An 18,820-nucleotide genomic window follows, 5' to 3' on the forward strand; every position below is an offset into this window, starting at 1 on the left:
GAGAGAGAAACAAAGTGGTGAAAAGTGGGCGTGTGCATTACTCAGCAGCATGTGGTCTGTAACATGTCTGGCAGATATAGGACGATTAGGGCAGGACAACCTACCTCTTCCAGGTGCTGATCTTGCATTCTCTCTTACAGGAATACACCATTGATGTGTTCTTCCGTCAAAGCTGGAAGGACGAGCGGCTAAAATTTAAAGGGCCAATGGCGGTTCTCCGTTTGAACAACCTGATGGCCAGTAAAATCTGGACCCCTGACACATTCTTTCACAATGGCAAGAAGTCTGTGGCACACAACATGACTATGCCCAACAAACTCCTACGAATCACAGAGGAGGGAACTCTGCTCTATACTATGAGGTGAGAGAAACCATTTTCCCCACTTGGATATAGTCTGCTTTCTTCATATTAGATTTAGAAAGAGGTATTTTTAACACTGAAAGTGGAAGTCCTCACTGGGAAGCAGAACGTGGTTTTCTCTACAGATAATAAGCATACATCTATCAGTCTTGCGATGATTGTGATTCCAGTACATTATAATGTTTTTGTAACTTGTGCTCTAGAAAATACTGTTGGTATCCAGCAAATGATTTATCCTTAAAAGGGAGTGACAGTGGAGAGCACCAAGAACCATAGTGAGTGGAGCGAGTAGTGTAGACTAGAGTGGTAGAGTGGAGGCTCGCTGTGAGTTTTCATTGGAGCTGAATCATCATAAATAATGGTCCCAGATGTGAATTTCCATGGCCCACAAAATGGAGCTAACGTGAGGGTCACAGAGGGTGGCCATAAAACATTCTTTAACATATTTATTAGCAGATAAGGACGCAGTGTGAGTTAATATTTATGTCGTAGAGATGACGAATGGGTGACATGTCATGGTTCGTTTGACATTCCCCTTTTCACTGTGCTGTCAGGAAAAGGCTGCTGCTCAGAGCTTTGCAGCAGTGTCCCTCCATTCCTTCAATTAGATTTGCAAAAGGCTTTTGTTGTATCTTATCTCGCTCTCATCTCTGTCTCTGTCTGTCTTTCTCTCTCTCTCTCTCTCTCTCTCTCTCTCTCTCTCTCTCTCTCTCTCTCTGTCTATCTTTCTCTCTCTGTGTCTCTCTCTCTCTCTCTCTCTCTCTCTCTCTCTCTGTCTATCTTTCTCTCTCTGTGTCTCTCTCACTCTCTCTCTCGCTCTCTCTCTCTCTCTCTGTCTATCGTTCTCTCTCTGTGTGTCTCTCTCTCTCTCTCTGTCTATCTTTCTCTCTCTCGCTCTCTCTCACTCTCTCTCTCGCTCTCTCTCTCTCTCTCTGTCTATCGTTCTCTCTCTTTCTCTCTCTCACTCTCTCTCTCGCTCTCTCTCTCTCTCTCTGTCTATCGTTCTCTCTCTGTGTCTCTCTCTCACTCTCTTTCTGTCTATCTTTCTCTCTCTCGCTCTCTCTCTCTCTCTCGCTCTCTCTCTCTCTCTCGCTCTCTCTTTCTCCCTCCCTCCCTCCCTCCCTCCCTCCCTCCCTCCCTCCCTCCCTCCCTCCCTCCCTCCCTCCCTCCCTCCCTCCCTCCAGACTGACCGTAAGGGCAGAGTGTCCCATGCACCTGGAGGACTTCCCCATGGATGCCCATGCTTGCCCACTGAAGTTCGGCAGCTGTGAGTGATTCGCTGTTTTCCCCCGCTATCTTTGTCTTTCCCTTCCAACAGGAAGCCCGGTACTCGTACCTGATAGGAGTTGACAGTGGCGTAACAGCTGTTTTCAGGCAGGACCTGGCCTCCCAGGCCCGCCAGGCCCCACCAAGACCCACCAGCATACAGTAGACCTCTGTTTATCGGAGGCAGTACTCCCTGTCATACTTCCAGTTCCATTGTGCCAGCTGGTCATTGCTGCCAGGTCTTCTGACCCCAAATTATCCTCGAGAAGTCGAGAGAGAGAAATAGTTTTTTGTTGAAGTTTTATGTCTTCTCACTTTTGTTTATTGTTTATTTCACTACCTTTGGTAATGTAAACAGATGTTTCTCATGCAAATAAAGCCCCTTTGAATAGAGAGAGAGAGAGGGAGGAAGAGCCCAACGATAATGAGTCAGTTTGTTCAGAATAACACACCTTGAATAAAGACCAACTCTCAACTTTAAACTGGTTTGCTCAGTCAGATTGAGATGTTGTTTGTTTCTCTTTCCCTCTCTCTCAGTAGCGGTGCGTGGGTAAAATCACTGGGGAACACAGAAAAAAAGCCATATTACAACCTATGTGTTGTGATAATTATGTTGTTTTCTCTACAACCTGTTAGTTCATATGCCTTGCCACAGTGATATATAGATAGGCCTAAGGCAGAGACAGTAAGAACACAGTGGCAGAATGAATTCAACCACACCTTTGTTTCATCAAAAAACCAGAGAGCAACCTCTGTCCGGTGAAGTCCACAAAGCATATTGCATGTAACGAACAGTTACGTGACCTACAGCATGATAAGTTAATGTTCCCCACATTTTCTGACTACTAAACAACTATTGATTTAGAACCACAGAGTTTTACCGCAAGTCGCAAAGGAAACAGGATCTACCTCAACTAATCCAGCACCATTTCAACTTCAACATTTCATCATCATCGAATCACCTATGATTAGTCTAATACAGTGACAACTAAAAGGCACCAAAAACGATTTTGTCTAATCAACGGAAACCTAAAAATGTTGTGGATGTCCATGGCTATGAATTCTGTGTTGTGTGTGTGTGTGTGTGTGTGTGTGTGTGTGTGTGTGTGTGTGTGTGTGTGTGTGTGTGTGTGTGTGTGTGTGTGTGTGTGTGTGTGTGTGTGTGTGTGTGTGTGTGTGTGTGTGTGTGCGTGCGTGTGCGTGTGCGTGTGTAGAAAAAAAGTAGAAAAACCATGTTGACTCCCTACGGTCTATGACTCTGTCATATTTTACACACTTTTAGTTTTTGTTGTCCTAGGCTACCTGGTTAAAATGCTTGTTCCCTAGCCTAACTTCCTTATATGGGCAACGTTAGCTAGTTAACATTAGCCTTTTACATCTAGCTACATTTTGAACTTCCATCCTCTCAGGCCAGAGGCACAATGTATGAATTAATGGTTGGATCAGAATCGTCGTTATAATCATTGGCCAGTACGGAGAATTAAGTAAAACCACAAGTCCAAATCCCTATCTCCATACACGGCTAATTTAGGAAAGGGACAATTTTAACCTGCTAGCCACAGGAGGACAACAACCCAACGAGATGTTTCTGTCAATGACGTATTGCTCTCGATGTGATGTGATTGGAGTGATCCCAAATCCCAACTGGCTTTTTTTTGGTGCACCAGGGCCATTCACAGTTGAGCGCAACGCTGATTGGCTATTATTTTGTATTTTGCATTCAATGCTACGGGCGGCAACAATGTCATACTCTTTTTGACCAGACAGCATCAAATAGATGGCCTTCACATACAGAGACAGGGGGGTGCTGTTTCACTCGCTCAGATGCTTTTCTCCAGTGAGATACATTCAGCCACTTGCGAATTGAAGGAAAATGATTAAACACAAACAAAATATAAATTATTTTATGTTTATTTCTTGGTCATTTTGGGGGGGAAGCCTGCCTCTCCTTGGCATCCATGAATACACACCACTGCTCTCTCTTCTTCCTGACAGATGCTTACACCAGGGCTGAGGTTGTGTACGTGTGGACGAGAGGGGCAGCCCAGTCTGTTGTGGTGGCTGAAGATGGCTCTCGGCTCAACCAGTATGATCTGATGGGGCAAAGCGTGGACTCTGGGGTTGTCCAGTCCAGCACAGGTCTGTTGCCCTTGTAAAGTACACTATATTTACAAAAGTATGTGGACAACCCTTCAATTTTGTGGATTCGGCTGTTTCAACCACACCCATTTCTGACAGGTGTATAAAATCGAGCACACCACCATGCAATCTCCATAGACAAACATTGGCAGTAGAGTGGCCTTACTGAAGAGCTCAGTGACTTTCAATGTTGCACCGTCATCGGATGTCACCTTTTCAACAAGTCAGTTCGTTAAATTACTGCCCTGCTAGAGCTGCCCCAGTCAACTGTAAGTGCTGTTTTTATGAAGTGGAAATATCTAGGAGCAACAACGTCTCAGCCGTGAAGTGGTAGGCCACACAAGCTCACAGAACGGGACCACCGAGTGCTGAGGCATGTAGCGCATAAAAATCGTCTGTCCTCGGTTGCAACACTCACTACCGAGTTCCAAACTGCCTCTGGAAGCAACGTCAGCACAAGAACTGTTCGTCTGGAGCTTCATAATATGGATTTCCATGTCCGAGTAGCCCCATACAAGCCTAAGATCACCATGAACGATGCTAAGTGTCGGCTGGAGTGGTGTAAAGCTTGCAGACATTGGAGGGAGGGAGGGAGGGAGAGAGAGAGAGACATAGGCAGAGAGGACAGAGAGAGAGACAGAGGCAGAGAGAGACAAAGCAAGGTCCATACAGAAAGGGTTTGATGAGATCGTTGTGGAAGAACTTGACTGGCCTGCTCAGAGCTCTGATGTCAACCCCATGGAACACTTTTGGGATGAATTGGAACACTGACTGCGAGCCAGGCCTGATCGCCCAACACCAGTGCTGGACCTCACTAATGCTCTTATAGCTGAACGGAAGCAAGTCCTTGCATCAATGCTCCAACATCTAGTGGAAAGCCTTCCGAGAGGAGTGGTGGCTGTTATAGCAGCGAATGAGTGACCAACTCCATATTAATACCCATGATTTTGGAATGAGATGTTCGACAAGCAGGTGTCCACATACCTTTGGTCATGTGGTGGGTACCTACACTAAACTTCCCTCTCTGTTCTCTCACTTCCACTGCTCTGTGTTTGTAGGCTTACTCTGAGAACATGTCCCAGATTTGTCATTTCCCTTGTGGGCATCACATCCTTTACCTTCTTTTTGGTACATTGATACTGGCAAAGGTAGTGACAAAGTAATCGTAATCGGCGACCCCTTTGCAGTGCATTTAACTGCATGCCGAAAGGTAGATTTGAGTGTTTCTGTATTGGTCTGTGTTTGATAGTGTCAATACCTATCTCATTCAATTATATATGCTAATTCTGAGGAACCATTGATTTACCAAAACCAATGTAATTAATGTTGCATGACCATTGAATGATTCCTTTGTTTAAATCTCTGTCAAACATAAAGAGCCAATGTATTACTACCTAGGTCAGGGATCATCAACTCAATTCAGCCACTGGCCAATGTTTCTTCAGCCGATGGTCGGGGGCCGGAAACATGATTACAAATCATTTGTATTCAAGTTGACTGCAAGAAGCCCAAACAAATCTAATATTTGACTAAAACAATCATTTCAAACATTTGTATACAATCACGTTTCTCTCTGTGTGGGAATACTTGGCAACATATTTCAAATAAATCCACCCGTGGCCGCCCTTTGGGTAACACTAACATAAGTCATTCCCAGTGCTGTCGCAGAGCATTCAATATGGTATTGCTCTAAATGCATTGATGAATTGGGTTATTATCAACTAACTCCATGCCACATTATTGAATTAGTTGATAAATGAGGCCTAAACAATAGTAATAAATGTCTGGCAATAAACCTACTCCATGTCCATAACATGACTAACCTCTACAAAGCACACATAGACAGACTTCCTGTTCGGTATGGTTTAATAGTCTTACACGACAGCTGAAGATTATGGAGTGCACAAAACCAGCACACTACATAGACTGATTGGATGTATTAGTTTCCATATCTTTTTTTTCTAATTGGCTTTTATTTCTGTTTTGGAAGGGGGGTACGTTGACGCAGAGAAAAACTGCACTCTCACACATTTTTGGAGTATATCAGATCAAATATTTAGGATTCACAGGAGCACTAGAACTCTATGAAGTGGCTTTCCAACTCAGATGACACAGCCCCTTCTCATGCTTTTCAACTCTCTGTTTCCCTCTGTCCCACCTTCCTGAAAAACAGGAGAGTATGTTGTCATGACGACACACTTCCACCTGAAGAGGAAGATTGGTTATTTTGTCATCCAGACGTACCTGCCCTGCATCATGACGGTGATCCTGTCCCAGGTGTCCTTCTGGCTCAACAGAGAGTCCGTCCCAGCCAGGACTGTGTTCGGTGAGTCCCTACTACTTCATGCCAAACGTAAACCAGTTGACATACACTCAGTGGTAACTAACCACAGCAGACCTACACTTTCATTGAGATTGTGATGGGTACAGAGTGATCCTCGTCACATTGCCTTACTAACGTCACTTCACATGTAACTCTGGATTCAATTACTACACTATATCTCAATTTTGATAGAGTAAGTCTGTCGCCCATCAATGAATGAGTTTGTGTCGAAGCAAAGGAAAAGTATCACTGACACTCACATTGGTTGGTTTTCTAAAGTCATTAAAATAAACCAGATTGGTAGAATTATCTTATTACTCTCTGTTCACAGTGGAATTTCAACTTCTATTCTGGCTGAGTGTTACTGTCTGTTCACAGTGGAATTTCAACTTCTGTTCTGGCTGAGTGTTACTGTCTGTTCACAGTGGAATTTCAACTTCTATTCTGGCTGAGTGTTACTGTCTGTTCACAGTGGAATTTCAACTTCTATTCTGGCTGAGTGTTACTGTCTGTTCACAGTGGAATTTCTACTTCTATTCTGGCTGAGTGTTACTGTCTGTTCACAGTGGAATTTCAACTTCAATGCTGGCTGAGTGTTACTGTCTGTTCACAGTGGAATTTCTACTTCTATTCTGGCTGAGTGTTACTGTCTGTTCACAGTGGAATTTCAACTTCTATTCTGGCTGAGTGTTACTGTCTGTTCACAGTGGAATTTCAACTTCTATTCTGGCTGAGTGTTACTGTCTGTTCACAGTGGAATTTCAACTTCTATTCTGGCTGAGTGTTACTGTCTGTTCACAGTGGAATTTCAACTTCAATGCTGGCTGAGTGTTACTGTCTGTTCACAGTGGAATTTCAACTTCTATGCTGGCTGAGTGTGGCTGTGACTGTGGATATGCGTGTGTGTGAGAGAGAGTGCTGTGTGTGTGTCAGCTCGTACGCAACAGCGTTCAAAAGGAAGACTCTTGTTGGTCAGTCTGAAGCATGCTTCTCCTTAGCAGAGCAGAGTACTGTCTAGCTGGGTTGTCCTTGTTTTACCTTCTCCTCTCTCTGCGCATCGCCCAGTGTCTCCCTTGGCCTAGTATTTATTAAAAGAGCTTTCCGAGCTCCATAATACAGCCTTTATGTGAGTGTAAGGAAGAGGGTTTTTCAGCACCAGTCCCAGCCTGTACTATGTTTGCTGCAGGGTTCCTGTGGTGCTGTTGCCTACCTGGTGCTGTTCATCACATGGCAGAGAGAGGATGAGGGGAATGAGGTTGACCTTGATGCATAAACTGACAAATGGAATTGTTTTAAGATGGTTATACTATGGATCATTTAGCAATTTGATTTAGAATTGTAGGACCCCTTTAGGTATATAAAATATATATATATATATTTGATAAAATATTGATTTGGGCCTTTACTACTAAAGCCCATAAAAGTCACAAAAATTACAGTAAATGACAAAAAGGACATTAAAACAATTAATCATAAGAAGCAAGGTTTTGAGGTATCGTAGGAAATATATACATATATATTTTTTTCCACATATTGAACCACTATTTTTAAGGTAGGAACAAAACTACCTCCATACTTCCATTAGTTTTTGAATCCGGAACTGGTTACCTTCAGACGAGTCCCAGAGAACACCATCATGTTCGTGATGAGACGGTGACACGGTCTGACAAACACCACTCTAACTCTGCCACCTTTCACTGCAGATGCGGAAGTGCTACACTGCCAGATGCGGTGGATTGAGACGCAATACAGTGACTTGCGAAAGTATTCCCCCTCTTGGCATTTTTCCTATTTTGTTGCCTTACAACCTGGAATTAAAATAGATTTTCAGGGGGTTTGTATCATTTAATGCCTACCACTATGAAGATGCAAAATATTTTTTATTGTGAAACAAACAAGAAATAAGACAAAAAAAACTGAAAACTTGAGCATGCATAACTATTCACCCCCCCCAAAGTCAATACTTTGTAGAGCCACCTTTTGCTGTAATTGCTGCAAGTCTCTTGGGGTATGTCTCTATAAGATTGGCACATCTAGCCACTGGGATTTTTGCCCATTTTTGCCCATCTCCTTCAAGTTGGATGGGTTCCGCTGGTGTACAGCAATCTTTAAGTCATACCACAGATTCTCAATTGGATTGAGGTCTGGGCTTTGACTAGGCCATTACAAGACGTTTAAATGTTTCCCCTTAAACCACTTGAGTGTTGCTTTAGCAGAAGGCTTAGGGCCATTGTCCTGCTGGAAGGTGAACCTCTGTCCCAGGCTCAAATCTCTGGAAGACTGAAACAGGTTTCCCTCAAGAATTTCCCTGTGTTTAGCGCCATCCATCATTCCTTCAATTCTGACCAGTTTCCCAGTCCCTGATGATGAAAATCATCCCCATAGCATGATGCTGCCACCACCATGCTTCACTGTGGGGATGGTGTTCACGGGGTGATGAGAGGGGTTGTGTTTGCGCCAGACATAGTGTTTTCCTTGATGTCCAAAAAGCTCAATTTTAGTCTCATCTGAGCAGAGTACCTTCTCCATGTGTTTGGGGAGTCTCCCACATGCCTTTTAGAGAACACCAAATGCGTTTGCTTACTTTTTTCTTTAAGAAATGGCTTTATTCTGGCCACTCTTCCGTAAAGCCCAGGTCTGTGGAGTGTATGGCTTAAAGTGGTTCTATGGACAGATTATCCAATCCCCGTTGTGGAGCATTGCAGGTCCTTCAGGGTTATCGTCGGTCTCTTTGTTGCCTCTCTGAATAATGCCCTCCATGCCTGGTCCGAGTTTTGGTGGGCGGCCCTCTCTTGGCAGGTTTGTTTTGGTGCCATATTCTTTCAATTTTTTATAATGGATTTAATGGTGCTCTGTGAGATGTTCAAAGTTTCTGATAATTTTTTACAACCCAACCCTGATCTGTACTTCTCCACAACTTTGTCCCTGACCTGTTTGGAGAGCTCCTTGGTCTTCATGGTGCCGGTTGCTTGGTGGTGTTGCTGACTCTGGGGGTGTATGTATATATGCTGAGATTATGTGACACTTAGATTGCACACAGGTGGACTTTATTTCACTAATTATGTGACTTCTGAAGGTAATGTGTTGCACCAGGTCTTATTTAGAGGCTTCATAGCAAAGGGGGTGAATACATATGCACGCACCATTTTTCAATTTTAATTTGATTTGAAATCAAGTTATTTCTTAAATTTCCCTTCACCAATTTGGACTATTTTGTGTATGTCGATTACATGAAATCCAAATAAAAATCCATTTAAATTACAGCTTGTAATGCAACAAAATAGGAAAAATGACAAGGGGGTGAATACTTTTGCAAGGCACCGTATCTCTATCTTAAACTGAAAGATTTTGATGGGGATCATTTTGTTATGTAACTTAGATTGACGCACCGGTGCTTCAATCAACTCTAGGCTACAAACAGCTTATTTATGGTTGCTATTCTTATTCATTGTTTTTCAGTTGAGACAGTTGAATTTAAGATTCCAATAATCAGCTGTACATGCTTGTATCGGTTCTATACTGTACTATACTGTATCTGTACTAGTGTTTTATACTGATGTTTGTAACAAGCATGTCTTATCAACTCTTCAAATGTAACTTGTTCAAGACATTAAGAAATAATGAGTGAAATTAGAGTAGTAGTATTTGTCTCATCAAGTCATATTAACTAACATAAGATATTGTAATGCATTGCCTCCTGGTTAATAGGTTCCGTGTGAGTGAGAAAACACAGTATACACACACAGCCTCCCTTTTAGATAAATAGGCAATTTAAAAACACAGCAGTGGGTTAGGTAGGGTTATCTATTTGTCGTTGTTACGATTAAAGAAGGCAGATAAATTCAGAGCCAGATTATTGCAGTGGAAAAATGATTTGCTATTTATTAATTTATTTATCATCCCAATAAAATACATATATGGTAATGATTATATGGCTCTGAAAGGAAAACTGTATGAATATGTTACATTTTGGAGCAAATACCCTGTCCTTTATTCTCTCTCTGTGGCTGTCATAGACATCTCTCTCTGTGGCTGTCATAGACATCTCTCTCTGTGGCTGTCATAGACATCTCTCTCTGTGGCTGTCATAGACATCTCTCTCTGTGGCTGTCATAGACATCTCTCTCTGTGGCTGTCATAGACATCTCTCTCTGTGGCTGTCATAGACATCAACGGTGCTCAGAAGATTAGCTGTCTTTCTTCCCTGCTCTTAAATCCATTCACAGTGTATGTACTGGCTGTGCTGTGTCCAGCTGCTTTTTGATCTATCTGCTGATTAAGGTACAATGGAAGCGAAAGAGAGAGAGAGAAAGAGAGAGCGAGAGAGAGAGTGAAGACAGCCAGAGAGAGTGAGTGAGTGAGTGAGTGAGTGAGTGAGTGAGTGAGTGAGTGAGTGAGTGAGTGAGTGAGTGAGTGAGTTGAGTGAGAGAGAGAGAGAGAGAGAGAGAGTGACTGTGGGTGGGTAGACCAGACCAGTCAGCTATGGAGATGTGATGCTGGCACAAGTATTTCGTGCAACATTCCCCCCCAGTAAACACTCTCAGAGTACCGCTATACAACATCTTCTGGGTTGCTGTGTGCCACTGGCATGGTTAGACATGTGCAGAATACGTTTTAGTTATTGATAAGGCCATGAACAAAGCAGTAGTCTTAAGGTTGACACAGCAGGCTTATCTGATAGGTGAATAGAGAGGACCCCTTCACTGCTGGGAGTGGTAAGAAGTTAAATATGAGTTTATTTGAGATTTCATTTGATACACTTGATTTATTTGTTATGATTCATCCATGATTTCCTTGTGACAGCGTTTTCTATCAGCCACCGGTGTGACCGACACTATTACTCTTTATCTCTAAAATGTTCTTCCCTGCTACCTACTGTGTGTGTGGAAGCAAACCTTGTTAGAAGATGTGTTGATCTGAATCAAGTGGCAGTGCTTCTGCACATTGAGCTAAATTGAGTGGAAGGAATACCAAAAACTAAGCTAAACAACTACTAATCCACACAGAACTTTCTAGATGGGCGCCTCTGTTCAGTAAGGGCCACCACGCCTATTAGTCCAACTGGTCAAATAGAGTAATGTAATGATTCAGTCGCTGTGCTCATTTAGGTGAGAAGGAATCTGAATACTGAACAGTGTTTCTCTGTTCTATAAGTAAATGTTACCATGCCCAACACATTACTTTGTTTGCATTCCATGCATCATTTGGGATTTTAACACTTGTTTTTTTGGGGGGGGTGGGGGAAGGGTTGTGAAGACGTAACAAAGTTAGAGCCAGCGAGTTGTTTCCATGGCAACACAGCTTGCTGTCTCTATTTATGATAGTGGGAAAGAGTGTGGTGGGGTAACGAAGGCTGGAGGCTGCTGCCTTAAACCAGCCTCATGACTGGCTGTCGCATGCCCCTCCCACTTCCCCAAACCCACTTATCCATCCAATCCCCCCCCGCAAATCTTCAGGCACGGTTAGATGCGGTTTGATGTGTTTTCCTGCAGGCTATGGATTCCAGCTGAGCTCCTAACAAAAGGGTAGCGTGTAGGAGACCTCAACTTCTAATCACCCCCGGCAAATCTCCTAGCATGGAAATCCAGCCAGTGATGATCAGACTGAGGTGACTGAGCTGCTGAGGGGATAATGTCATGTTGGGGGCGCTGCCTTTCACAGCACGTAGCTATTTCTACTGTAAAGCCCTGTCCAGACACAAAAACACTCTAAGCCCATGATGGACCCACATGATGACAGTAATAGAAAGCTGATTTGACACCGTACAATAAAGGAAAGTGTCCGAGGTCGATCAAGATTGTTTTTATGGCAGTGAAAAGGCATCTTGATAGTAGTATGACCTTTCAAAGTAATTCCACCCCTGTCATACTACTCTAGTCGAGTAGAAATTATATCATAGCTTGGCCTTATACAAGGCTATCTGCAAAATCTAGTGGTCCCTCTACAAATGGAGTGAACATGCATATTTTGGGGACATTTGAATTTTGTATTGATTTTATTATTTGTTGCTGACGTGATTGTATTATTAGCATCACTTTGTTAGCCTCATGTAACTCTATGAGATCAGAATAGAATGAGCGTGAATGGGATGGAGGACTATGAGTCATCATCACATCATCGGAACGAGAGAATTCATCATTCTGATGGAAAACAATAACATTCAGAGCTCAGAGGAGAACGTTAACCGCTCCACTGCCAGATGCTTTTGTGGCTTTGAGATTGCGTGCGTGTGCTGCCTCATTTGTGATTGAAATGTTAATTTTTTTATTTAGTAAGGTCATAAGAGTTAAATATACATCAAAGAGCCTCACACACCACCAAGGAAAATTATTTTCAAATGTAGTTTGTAATATCTTTGTGAAGTCTAGAATAATTCTGCATTTAACTGTGAGAAAAAAAAAATATTTTCTATTCTCATCAACAAAAGTAATTAAAAAGAAGTACGATTAATTAGAATAAGGTTGTCTATTAACCAAGCCACAGGACCAAGGTCAAACCAAGTCGCACGACCAAGGTCAAACCAAGTCGCAGGACCAAGGTCAAACCAAGTCACAGGACCAAGGTCAAACCAAGTCACAGGACCAAGGTCAAACCAAGTCACAGGACCAAGGTCAAACCAAGTCACAGGACCAAGGTCAGTGGAGTCACTGAGTTTTAACCTATCTCTAAAACACCAGGTTGATTCTCTGATTTGTCTAATCTCTCCATCTCGGTCTCAGTCAACACAGTCATCCAAGCAGAGCAGAGTAGGGAGAGACAACAGTAGTTTAGAAGCGTATGTTGGAGTTCAGCTTACTGTATACTCCAGAGTTTTATGTTTTATGTCCACTGTATTTGTACAGTATTGTCTGTATGGTGACTTTTTTGACTGTGTGTCTGTATCCTGTCTGTACATTGTCTATTGCTGGCAGCACCTATTCACAAAGTCAAATTCTAGGTATGGGTAAATGTATTTTGTGAATAAGTGATTCTGATTCTGCTGACAAGGCTAACACTATCCTTTCTCTACATACCTGTTTTAGCCAGTACCATTGCAGTATAACACAGGGGTGGTGGAGGAAGACTGTATACTGGCTAGTTCATGACCAGTCTCTCCTTCTGTCCCTTGAATTGCCTTGGCCCCAGCTGAGTTCTCTGTGTAAGCCGCTGGGCTGTTATTGTTTTGTGGTGTAAACATCTGCAGCAGTCCGTGTGGGTGAGCAATGCACCGACAGACATCCCCTGACCTGCTTCTCTTCTCCAACAGCCCTGCTCTCACCTCTGCTTTAACAAACCCCAACTATAGTACATGATGACCTCACATAACCCTGTAGGCTTAACACCCTCCCTCTTTCTGTTTTTAAGTTCATCCAACCTTTCGTGCGCAGGTATTATGCAGGCTTAAAAAGAAACGCATGTGTTTTGGTGCTTTTATCAAAACGAAATGATGTCTCCACCGGCATTACATGATAATTCCTATTTCTCTGGGGCTGCAGCCTCGTTTTTCATGTAATGCATGAAGTTGGAATCAGGGATGCTTTGGAGAAGTTGGCAAGCTTTGCGGCAGCTAATCAAAATGTAATGTTCAGGATGCCAACATAATGGTAGCTCATGCTTCATCCATTTAAGCAATTTTACCCAGTGACCAATTATGTTGTTACTGATTCAAGATGTGCAGTGTTACATATGTCAACAACAGTGTGTTTTAATTTGACCAGAACATCCCCATTTTGTAAATGCCCACACATGCTAGATTGGACAGTGTGTAGTTGTTGGATGTAATATGTGTATTTAGCCTACAATGTGAAACCAAAACAAGCAAGAACATGCCTTGTTCTGTTCTAGAATGTAACCCATTCTCCCTCTCTGTCCATACAGGAGTGACAACTGTGCTGACCATGACCACCCTCAGTATCAGTGCTAGGAACTCTCTCCCCAAGGTGGCCTATGCCACAGCCATGGACTGGTTCATTGCAGTCTGCTATGCCTTTGTCTTCTCTGCCCTCATTGAGTTTGCTACAGTCAACTACTTCACAAAGAGGGGCTACGCCTGGGATGGAAAAAGTGTGGTGCCAGAGAAGGTGTTCTTCTTCTTATCCCCCATAAAATATATTGTATTTAAAAATAAAAAAATACCTATTTTGTGACATATTAAGATTTAAAAAACTTGAATTGTTTCTAAACATCAAGATAGGGAGTGTTCTACCTAAAACCAGAGCAGTTAGTTGGAACATAACATCGAGGGTTGATTTTATGTCATTTGCTCATCTCAGTGGAAATGATATTCATGGGACATGACAAAAACATGAATAGTTTAGTGTTCCTCCATAGTGTTCAGGTCGTCACTGTGTCACCAGTGCAGTTAGAACTACATTACTATGTGGTCTTCAGCTTCTCCTGAACAACACTGTGAGTGCTATTAGACAAACTCTCACACAATGTTTTGCCATGTTTTGTTATACTTATCTGTAAAGGTTGTCCCGAAATGTAAATTGCTTGCTTGTCAATGTGCTTTGTTGGTTGGTTTCTCATAAGCTAACCCAATGAACTGTCTGTTTACCTCTCATGCAGCAAAAGAAGAAGAAGGAGTCCCTCCTGAAGAAGAACAACACCACCGCCTACACTGCCGCCACTGCTACAGCCTTCGCTCCAAACATTGCCAGAGATCCTGGTTTGGCCACCATTGCCAAAAGCGCTCCCCCTCCCCCCACCGAGCCCAAGGAGGAACCAAAGCCCAAGCCACCAGAGGCCAAGAAGACCTTCAACAGCGTCAGCAAGATCGACAGGATCGCCAGAATAGCCTTCCCCTTACTCTTCGGAACCTTTAACCTGGTCTACTGGGCAACTTACTTGAATAAAAAGCCTAAGTTACAGGGTATGACCCCAGGATCCCACTAATCTCAATCCCCCTTTCTTTTTCCCCCGAATGTTTATTTTCTGAAAACATGGTTTTCATGCTGGTTGAATTCCCAGTCGCCACATTGCTTTAATGTCAAATACCTTCCAAGATTTAAAAAAAAAATAGAAAAGAGTAAAGGTCTTAGGATCAATGTGGTGACTATTTCATGGGAATTGTTTTTGGGGGGAGGGATTATGCTACTAAAGAAAATATGCTATAAATAATATATGATATACACAAGAGAATGCTATTCTACAAATGCACATAGCCCAACAATTGTTAAGGATCTATTATTTGTTTTAGTTTTCTGATATATGTTCAGTTGTTGTTTTGCATTACATTTTTAACACTGTAAAAGAAAATGGTGTTTTTGCATGGACTGGGCATTTTTCTTTTCAAAGATCAATCAACATTTATTTCACCGATGGACCAGTTTGTTTGATATCAGTGACAAAATGCTACCTTCAATCTTCATCAAATATTCCTCTATTCTCTGTAGTTGATGTTTTTGGGGTTTGTTCATTTCCTTTTGTTGAAAGAATCAAGATAGGGGTTCAGCAATAGCAATAAAACATGTCTCAATGGAAACAACATCATTCATTCATCGATTTTAGAAGAAGCTAAATTATTTTATTGTTTCTATGTGCAACATTAGGAGTAATATGAATTTAGTTGTTTTGTAAATATGATCAAGTGTTAGAGATGTCAACATTATGTTTAAGCTTTTCAAAGAGTAACTAATGGTATACATATACAACTCCTGGAAAACAAATATTTTCTTTCTTTAACTGTTTAAGAAACATTGAAAATAGTTTGTATGAAGAGAGTATTTACTGGTTCACTCCAAAGGGACTGTTTCTTACCAAGTCAGTGTTCCACTGATCGCTGGTCAACGTTGCCAGTGGTTATCAAGTATAAGTTAATATATATTCAACTAATTCCATAGCTGTGTGTATGTGCGTACTGACACCAACAATGTGTCAGGTCTGGGATAGTAATGAGTAAGAATGTAAAACTGTCGAAGTCTAAATGTCGGAATGCATTTTATATTTAGAATTAAAAAACACTATTATTCTTTACTTTGGTTTCTGGTTTCTATGGCAGAGATGAGCCCCTAAAGGGACATGTGTACAGGGCCCAGAGGACTGTCAGTTTCTAAGATGGCTGGTAGCAGTGAGCGTTGCACCGGCCGGGCAGTGGCTAACACATTGAGAGTGAAGAGCAGTGCCACTAAAGGAAAGGCTACTCCCATGATTGATGACACTACGTTTTCCATCCTGCTCTATTCCGTGACCCTGTGATGGCGCCGTAGTTCCCATCTTCTGTTACCGATGTTTTAGACATCACTTAAAACGTACCTGCTACGCTGCCTTTAGTTTCACATGCCGTTAGGGGAAGGCTGCTTTTTGGCCTGCGTCTGTTGCTGCTTGATGTTGATGAGAGAGAAGGCGGAGGCACTCAACTCTATTGGCTAGTGCTGTGTTCTGCGCATAGGAAATGTCTTGCAGTTCTTTGACAGTATTGAATATCTATATTTTTGTAGCATGATGTCAATCACTCCTCAGAGAGAACCAACAGATTCTAAACCAAACGTGAAAACATGTTTGCTTTCTCTTTATTTTCTCATTCCAACAGACAATGTTTTCCCAGATGTGGCAAGTTAAAGTTAATTGTCCTTCTCAAATTCTGTTGATGTAGCAATATTGATTAGCAAGGGCTTTTTGAAAATCTGAATTTAAAACATGCATTGTCCGGGATGATATCCATGGTAGCTTTATGGTGACCTCTGTAGTCATAGTTCCATGTGTATTGTTGTTATCCAAAATATCTTTGGATTAATGATCACGAGCAATGGCTTATATTTTTTCTTCTCTGTGGTTTTCAAGCCGTCAGCACCTGACTTGCTTTCAGAAATCTATGATCCAATTTGAGAGTGGGGGTATTGCATAGCATGGGCTGGGGTGTTTTTACAGTAAATGGGTTTTATAGTACTGGACATTGTGCAGTGGTGATGACATCTCTGGACCTTGTAGAAAGACTAGAGTGTATTGTATATCAGTGCACAGGGGTGAAAAGGTCAGTGTTTCCCAGAGGGAGAAGGAGAGAGTCAGTTGCATTACGACCAATAGACAGAATCCATTCCTGGAGATGGAGGGCTTTCAGTATGCAGGTTCACTCTGCCGTGCACAGGGTAGTCTGTTTCAAACTGCGTCAGGAACACAAGTTCCGTGTGAAATGTACAAATATAATACATAGATAATTAAATTCAAGCGTATTGTATGGATGTTTAATATCATGACGAAAAGAGTATAAATATATATATAATATACATAATGCATATATGACTATTTCATAAAACATACTAGCTAAGATAATGATAAATATTGTTTGTACCAACCTATTGTTATGCATTTTGCACATTAGAAGTATACTTTACATGTATGTAGTCAGCTTTGTGCTATGCAAGGACAGCTTTGCACCACGTTAATTCACTTTTTTCTTTGACCGTTGTTTGTCCAATTAAATAGGTGTTGTAAAAAGCTTAACTCTTTAATCAACCATGCAACCTACTTAGCCGTTTAACCATTTTTTTCTGCTGGGTAATCACAAAGTTGATAGTGATTGTGAATTACTCTACCATTATTTTTTGATGTACATGTCTGAATCTAATGATGGTTGATGGAAAGATGATGGCTTTGAATGTCGAATGCATTTTTTTGAGGGGGGGTTATGGTAATAAAGTTAGTCAATTGAAAACCTCAAGCTAAAGTATATCAAGTTAACATACATGTTTTTATTTGAGGATAAAATTAATCAGATTTGATAATATAATCTGAGACTGATGAATTGCAGACTGGATAAAAAAATGTTTTTCTTTTCCACATAGCTAGCAATTTAGTTTTAGAGATAACTAAATCCCTGAAGGGTTCCTCTATCATTTAGCAAATGAAAACCTCAGCTACAATTCATATGATAGTGGAAAGTAGACTCACCCCACTTGTTGTTATTCTGGCATACTCATTTAGGAAGGCATTGTATTTGCTCCATAGCACTGGCTGTGGAATCTGTGGCACATTTTCCAACATGAGCTTCCAACCCCTTACCTTTTTACATTCATCAGCTGTAACATGTAAAAGCACCTCAAACCGATCCCCTATGTTGGAGACCAAGTTATCCCCCATCGAGAATCCTCCCTCATTGCTTCTCAAAGTTGGGTCTTTGATCAATATTAGGTGCCTGTGGGAGTTTGTTGTTTTCTTGTGCATTTATTTATCAGGCATACAAATATATTTTAATCGGAAATAAAACCACATTTTCGAAAGCGCAAATGTTGCAGATATATAATGGATGAGGGTGAAAGGCATCCACACACACTGATATGTAACATCTGATAAATTACAAACGATGATGGAGAAGGGGAAGGATTCTGTTGGATTGGATGGAAAGGTGCATCTTCTGTAAATGTCTGGTTTTGTTATAAAATGACTCTCAGTAGAATCTGATTCTCAACATACGTCTTTAAATAAACCTGGTCACGTTGACATTTTTATCAATGTGTAATAAATGATTAAAATGCCAACACATCGTTCTTTTATGACTTGGCGTATTATGCTTTCTGTTACTTTTACAACCAAAGATAATACTTGGGAACTGACAGTTCATACATGTATGTGTCTCTTGGGGAATGGACAACTCAAATGCATAAGAGTGAGACCGTTGCAGCTTATTACACATAAAATACATGTGTCAGGGACTCAAAGGGACACTAAGTGAAATTGTGCACAGGCAAGGGAAGGAATAACACCTCATGTTTCTATTTCTCAGGGGGTAGTTTTGTTTTGGTGACAAGGCT

General features: G+C 41.7%; 1 protein-coding gene across 6 annotated transcripts in view; it reads left to right on the forward strand.

The window, feature by feature from the left end:
- Positions 1–16,046, forward strand: part of gabra1 (gamma-aminobutyric acid type A receptor subunit alpha1) — a 28,088-nt gene extending 12,042 nt beyond the window's left edge. For all 6 annotated transcript variants that reach the window (XM_042309483.1, XM_042309479.1, XM_042309478.1 and 3 more), the window contains 6 exons: positions 141–361; positions 1,546–1,628; positions 3,623–3,766; positions 5,940–6,092; positions 13,947–14,149; positions 14,640–16,046. In XM_042309483.1, the coding sequence (XP_042165417.1) occupies positions 141–361; positions 1,546–1,628; positions 3,623–3,766; positions 5,940–6,092; positions 13,947–14,149; positions 14,640–14,966 (1,131 nt within the window). In that variant the 3' untranslated portion in view covers positions 14,967–16,046. The remainder of the gene's footprint in view (positions 1–140; positions 362–1,545; positions 1,629–3,622; positions 3,767–5,939; positions 6,093–13,946; positions 14,150–14,639) is intronic.
- The last annotated feature ends 2,774 nt before the right edge of the window (positions 16,047–18,820 follow it).

This window comes from Oncorhynchus tshawytscha, linkage group LG30, assembly GCF_018296145.1.
Source record: "Oncorhynchus tshawytscha isolate Ot180627B linkage group LG30, Otsh_v2.0, whole genome shotgun sequence".
NCBI lineage: Eukaryota > Metazoa > Chordata > Actinopteri > Salmoniformes > Salmonidae > Oncorhynchus > Oncorhynchus tshawytscha.